General features: G+C 42.9%; 1 protein-coding gene across 1 annotated transcript in view; it reads right to left on the bottom strand.

Moving 5' to 3' along the window:
- Positions 1-2,629: 2,629 nt before the first annotated feature.
- ITK (IL2 inducible T cell kinase) overlaps positions 2,630-6,860 on the bottom strand; it is a 61,210-nt gene continuing 56,979 nt past the window's right edge. Inside the window, exons 16-17 of the mRNA XM_052643250.1 lie at positions 4,008-4,165; positions 2,630-2,701 (exon numbers count right to left, since the gene is read on the bottom strand). Of these exons, the coding sequence (XP_052499210.1) occupies positions 2,630-2,701; positions 4,008-4,165 (230 nt within the window). The remainder of the gene's footprint in view (positions 2,702-4,007; positions 4,166-6,860) is intronic.

Raw genomic sequence — 6,860 nt, 5'->3', positions numbered from 1 at the left:
AATATTAAGTGATATATAGTCTTTACTTGTCTGTGTAATGTGAAACTATGTAACCATTATTATTTAAGGAAAACTTTTGGTTGTCTGACATTTGGCTAAATATGGGCCCAGGCTATAGATACCATATTCACTAAAACGCACAACTTTATTTGCTAGACCCAGCCTTTAACTTGGTGTGCTTTACAAATCATAGGAGATATTTGTAACATTTCAATTGTGAATGACTGTACAGTAATAAATATTCACTCTAGTAAAATATAAATACATAGTCTCAAAAGGACACAATGCAGAATCTATCAAATGCATCTAGAACCAAAACTTTGCATAGGGGAATTCCCTGTAAACACATGGCACCATTATCAAAATGTGAAAGGGGGGAAAAAAAGCCAAACAGGCAGGAAGTCCATTTTTCAGAACAGCGAGAGGTAATCTCTTGACATGTGTTGAGTTAAAGCCTCAGTGAATCTGAGCTTGAACAAAATAATACCATGCAAGGGAGAGTCCTTCTAAACCATACCACAGAAAATCAGTCACTTCTGATGTTTTCCTTCTAGGCTTGATGTTCCAGAAATCATCTCTAATTAAAGGCTCCGAAAAAGAATGTACAAAATGCCAAAAAAGTAAACAGGGATGATTTTGGGTAAGTTGCGGAATGTCATCTTCTGAATGATAGTTTTATTTTGAAGCTACCAGTGTCACAGTAGTTATAGTTGAAAGCTGTGCATCTGCATCACCAGGCAGTCAAACTATCACGTGATTTAGAAAGCGTTGACTTCAACACCATCCAGCAATCGCTCTGAGAGTTTTATCTGAACACCGTAGGAAAATTAAATCTCTCTCACATCAGGGAATACGCTTTCCCAGAAAGTGTCCAAGAAGACCGCAGCCAGTTCGAAGTTGAAGTGATAATTAAAGGAAGTATTTATACTTCTGCAGGAGAATCTTTTAAAGCCACTTTGAAGCCCATCTATAAAGGGCTTCTTGCAGTATTACTCTGGTGGGTTGGGTGAATCAAAAGGGTTAATTACTCCTTTAATAACTCCAAAGTCATTAACTCTAATGAAGGTGAGGATATAGATGAGGAAATAAAGATCCTATTCCAAGTTGGAGGGCTACATCGACAACCACACTGCTCTATACAGGATCAACTTTACTTGCTGATGGTGCCCTGTGGGCTTTTCCCCTCTGCTGTACTTATCTCTTCTGCAATCTCTTTGACCCTCAGTAGGAGGCAGTATTGAATAAAAATAGAGAAACTGCATTGGTGTCAGACAGAGGTGGGCTCTATATTAACACTTCCTAGCTCTGTCACTTCGGGCAGGTGTCCAAGCTTTTCAAAGCCAAAGTTCCATTATCTGTAAAATGGGAATGATAATAATACCTCACAGTGTTGGTGTGAACTCAGGGTGAACTGAGATTCTGCAGATAAGGCCTGTAGCTCTGCACCGTTTCACTTTGCATATTGAAGTGCTCAATAACAAGAGGCATCCTTGTGCATCTTGGAAGTCCCCGACTCAGTACCTGACTCAGTTTCCATCCAGGTGGTTTGAGCAAGAACAGACCTCTTGTTCCTCCCTTAGAATTTAGGGAGACTTGAAGTCTCAACCTTGAAGTTGCAAATCTCTAGGGCCGAAACAAGCTTCAGTTTCTCTGCCAGGCCGCAGTGCCTAGCACAAGTCTGCACTCTGTTGGTGAGGATGGAAGAATGCAGAGAAGGGTCTGATTGTTTGCAGAAGCCATGGTTCCACCCCCACCACTGCCCCCCCACCCAGGATGCTGCGGAAGCATTCGGCATGAAAGGGGAGGCAAAATCACCTGCTTGACTTGGTACTAAAGATGAGCATCCAAGTGGTAACAGCCTAAGGCCTTTTCTTGTACCAGGTAGTTCCATCATCTGATGCCCTCTTTCTGCCCAGATGCCAGATATCCAATGCTCCAGCAGTGAGATCAGAATTGTTCACCCCAGTCCATCATGCTCTCTACAAGGAGAGGGTAGCAGTGTACTCTATGAGTAAAACCTCACAAAGCTGCTTCTCAGCATATCCGGTCTCTGAGGTAAGCAATTGTTCCATCATCTTCTGAGGCAGGAAACTGTGGCTGACAGCATCACAGAGGCAGAGCTTACTCTTTGTGACTTCAATTAACTCATTAGTTCTCCTTGAGAAATTGTCATGCTCCTTGATCATCTCGCCCCATATTCTGGGATTCTGTATTGCTGGGTCATATAAAGCATCCCTTGACCATGAACTTTAGGTCCATGTTTAAAATAATAATGAAGGTAATAATCCAGGGTCCTACACCATCTCTCCCTTCTCTAAGAAGTGCAAGAAGTGTTGCCTTAAAGCTGTTGATTGAGGTTTGTGCATTACGCAGGAGAAGAGGCTGGAGGAAGGGTAGGGACATCACTGCTGCTCTGGCCCCGCCCCCAGTGCAGTGGCTGAGCCTTCTGCCTGTGGCCTGGCGCCAGCCTCTAGCAGGCTGCTGCCTCCGTGGCAGCTTAGGGACTGGCGCGACAAGCCAGTTACCTCTGGGGAGTCCTGGGCTGGTGGCAGCTTTTAATGCTCTGTGGAGGGAAGACCTCCTTCCCCTACTCAGGATCTGTAGCCCGTGGCCTAGCACTGAGTCTCTTTTAAAGCCCCAGTTCTGCAATTTCAGCCAGTTGACTCAAGAGTCTGGAGAAAGGTGGCCGGTCTTCTGGTTTCTAGGAAGAGAAAGAAAGGTTACTCTGTGATTTCCTTGTACTTGTGTGTCATAGCTAATTCCAAAGCAAACCAGAATTAAACTGCAATACTTTTTACTGATTTTTAAATATGCTTCTGTATATGTTGTATTTGACGGCATTGTGTCTTAGTTGTTAACAGCAGGCATTTTGGAATCAAAATATGGCCTACTTTTGAATTTCAGCTTTTCCACTTAGCTATGTGACCTTGAACAGGTCTCTGAACCTCAGTTTTTTATCTGTAAAATGAGGATGATAATATTATCTATCTCATAAGATTGTTGAGAGAATGAAATAAAGTCATATATAAAATGTAACATAAATAAGTGCTAAATAGCATCAAAAAAAGTAAATATTTGGGTATAAATCTCATAAAATGTGTATAGGATCTATAGTAGGAAAAATATGAAATTCTAAAACAAGATATCAAAGAAGATCTAAGTAAATGGGAAAATATTCCATCTTTGTGTATAGGAAGACTTTATATTGTTAAGATGACATTTGTTTTCAACTTGATCTATAGATTCAACACAACCACAGTAAGAACCGAGCAGCTTATTTTGTAGATACTGACAAAATGACTCTAAGGTTTATGTGCTGTGCTGTGCTGAGTTACTCAGTCATGTCCAATTCTTTGGGACCCCATGGACTGTAGCCCACTGGGCTCCTCTGTCCATGGGGATTCTCCAGGTAAGAATACGGAGTGGGTTGCCAGGCCCTCCTCCAGGGGATCTTCCCACCCCAGGGATCGAACCCAGGTCTCCCACATTACAGGTGGATTCTTTACTGTCTGAGCCACCAGGGAAACCCCTAAGGTTTATATGGAAAGGTAAAAGACTCAAAATAGCCAACACAACACTGAGCAAGGTGAACAAGGTTAAAGGACCGATACTCCTCGACTTTAAGACTTACTATAAAGCTTTAGTAATCAAGAGGCTGTGATGTTGGTGAAAGAATAGACAGATAAATGGAGTAGAGTTAGGATCCCAGAAATAGGCCCACACAAATGTAATCAAATCTACCCCCTTCTTCCTCTCTGACAGTGTGTTGATGGCTTGTACCATTATATTGCAAATCAAATAATATTTAAGATCTCTGCCAGCTCTTCTAGAGATAGGGAACTCCTTCAGGTAATAGGTGCTCAACGTCATTTTCTTGCTAATCTGTTTTGTCATCCCTACTGCCTCATCCTCTGAGAGGGCTCCTTCCTTAGGGGATGGGGGCAGACCCTGAAGTTACAGATTATAATGTGGGGGACGGAGAAGGGGGAACCACTTCCTTCACTGACCTCTTTCCAGCAATGATTCATGATCTGGTAGACATGCTGCGAGGCCAGTCGGGGCTTGTATAACCGAAATCCAGTGGTGATGTCTTCTACCACCTCTGAGTTGCTACGGTTTTCGTATGGGATTTTGCCTTCACTGAAGACTTCCCACATCAGCACACCTGTGAGAAATAGGGAATCAAAACAGGTAGTGATAAAGTTCATAAATAACAACAAACTCACATCTAGAAATCACAGACCCTTTGAAATTAAAATTTGAGTCTCTACCACCAGAAAGGGCAATGTCAAACCACCTAAGCCTTACTGCTGCTGCAGCTGCTAAGTCACTTCGGTCGTGTCCGACTCCGTGCGACCCCAGAGATGGCAGCCCACCAGGCTCCCCATTACCTGGGATTCTCCAGACAAGAACACTGGAGAGGGTTGCCATTTCCCTCTCCAATGCATAAAAAGTGAAAAGTGAAAGTGAGGTTGCTCAGTCATGTCTGACTCTTCATGACCCCATGGACTGCAGCCTACCAGCTCCTCGATTCATGGGATTTTCCAGGCAAGAGTACTGGAATGGGTTGCCATAGCCCTGTACTATTTCTGAAGAACAGAGATTTCCCAAATGAATGTTCAAGCTCAGCCCTTAGTTATATCTAACTCAAATGGTACAACTAAAGCTTGCAGGGGATGTAAGCTCAAATGTCTACACATGATGTAGATGGATGGAGTAAATGAAGTCTGCATAACAGGGACTAGTGAGGACTGTGGAAAACCAGAAGTTAAAAGTTCTGTCCCCAGAGGGACAGCTGTGATTTAGCTCCAACAAGAGTAGGGCAGTTGGGAATGGGGGTTCAGGATTGCCACATTTTTCTGATTTACTTTAAAAGATAAATCATAAATTGGTAGTTTTAAAATATAAACTCAATTTGATTTAAAAAATACTGTGCTAACTGAGCAAAACTCTTCAAGTTGCCTATTTTTGACCTCTGACGTAATCACTTTTCCTTTTCTGCCTTCAGTAGAAATTACACCCAACTTTACTATGTGCTTAAATCTATTCATCGGATGTCAGAGTGGGAACAGAGCTTGCAGGTCACCTAGTCCAGTAGTTTTCAAAACAGTCCAGAGAACTCAAGGGAAGAATTTTGATTCTTCCATTTGATTCAAAATATGATCCCTCAAGCATCCGAAGTCTTGAAAAATCATGTCAGAAATTGGTTCCAGTGGCAGATCCTGGGGCCCAGTCCTGACGACTGGATGAGAATTTCTGAGGGAGCCTCAGAAGTGCCTCGGGAGTTTGGGGAGATTCAGTAAATAAGGCTATTTAACACCCCAAGATGCCAGGATTTCTAGTGAGATTTCTTTGGAAAATGGGGGTTTGCTGCTCAAAGCTGGCTGGAAAACAATTGCTTTTATGCAAACCTTGTAATGCACTGAGGAACTAAGTACGGCCCCAAAGAGGATAGTTGACTTTTTAAAAATAGTGTAGTTCATTAGGGCAAAAGCCTTAAAATGCGTGACAAAGGCCAATGGCCTTGAGGCAGGCAGCGAGCTCTCCTCCATCCACATTTCTGTTTCTCAGGGTTGCCACCCCAGTTTTCTCACCCTTCCTACTCTGCTTCCACCAGTCAGTCTCATCTTTGGACACTTCAGATGACACATCCTAGGAAGGGACAGACTCTAAGCTCAATCCTCTAATTATAAAATGCAGCAGCAAAGTCCTAGGCTGACAACCTGTGGCAGAATAAACACCATTCCAAGTCAGTGGGTCAGTGTGACAAAGTGGCCATGGCTGCAAACGTTTCTTTATGGAACAACTGGCTTGGTGCAACATGACCAGCTGTACCCAGGGAGAGTGGCCACACCCTTCCTAGTTGTATGCACTGGGGAAAGAGGATCTGAGGTTGCTCTAGTGCAGTTTTATTTCTTCTGAGTTCATTCTGTACCTTCAGTTTGATTATCAAAGTCATAACAAGGCCTGTTGAACAGAGGAACTACTTTAAGGAACAATTTTTGTTGTTGTTGTGGTTTCGTAGCTAAGTCGTATCTGTCTCTTTTGTGACCCTGGACTGTATCCTGCCAGGCTCCTCTGTCCATGGGATTTCCCAGGCAAGAATACTGCAGTGGGTTGCCATTCCCTTCTCCAGGAGATCTTACTGACCCAGGGCTCAAACCTTGGTCTTCTGTGTTGACAGGTGTATTCTTTACCACTGAGCCACCTGAGAGGTCCAAGGAACAATTTAGAAGGACTCAAAATAAACATACCACTTGGCTGTTGGAAATGGATATTCTAAAGTACTGAAGAAGACTAATTAGTTCTTTTCCTAAGGGATTTAGTCTTCTCCCTGGTTTCTACTACTAGTCAATATTCTTGGCAAATCTTCCCTTCATACAGAATGACAACATCAAACTCCAAACCATTCCTGTCCAAAGTAGAATCCTTCTTACACTCCAGATCAAAGAGGTTGTCCAGTACAGTTTTGTGCACACTTTAATATGCACAGGCTATGATTTACAAAGACATGACACTTCCAGCAAGAACATTTAGTGCTTCTTGTCACACGGGCATCATTCATTCTTTCATTCGTGCCCATTTGCACTTATGAGAAATTGAATTCCTTACCATGGCCAACCAATTTCATGGCCTATATTTCTCCTGCTAAGTCAGTACTCCCTTTTCTTTGGACACACTAAACTTTGGCACTTGCTGCTGCCTTTGTTAGGGACACTGTTTCCTGGATCTTCAAATGGAGACATCTTCCTCTCATCATTCAGCTCTCTGCTCAACAGTTACAGAGAATCTTGGAGAGCCCTTCCTGGATGGATCCTGGTATTTAATACAGATCCTCCCTCCATTATAGTCTCTCTTTG

This window comes from Budorcas taxicolor, chromosome 7, assembly GCF_023091745.1.
Source record: "Budorcas taxicolor isolate Tak-1 chromosome 7, Takin1.1, whole genome shotgun sequence".
Classification (NCBI taxonomy): Eukaryota; Metazoa; Chordata; class Mammalia; order Artiodactyla; family Bovidae; genus Budorcas; species Budorcas taxicolor.
This window is presented reverse-complemented; position numbering and strand designations above follow the sequence as displayed.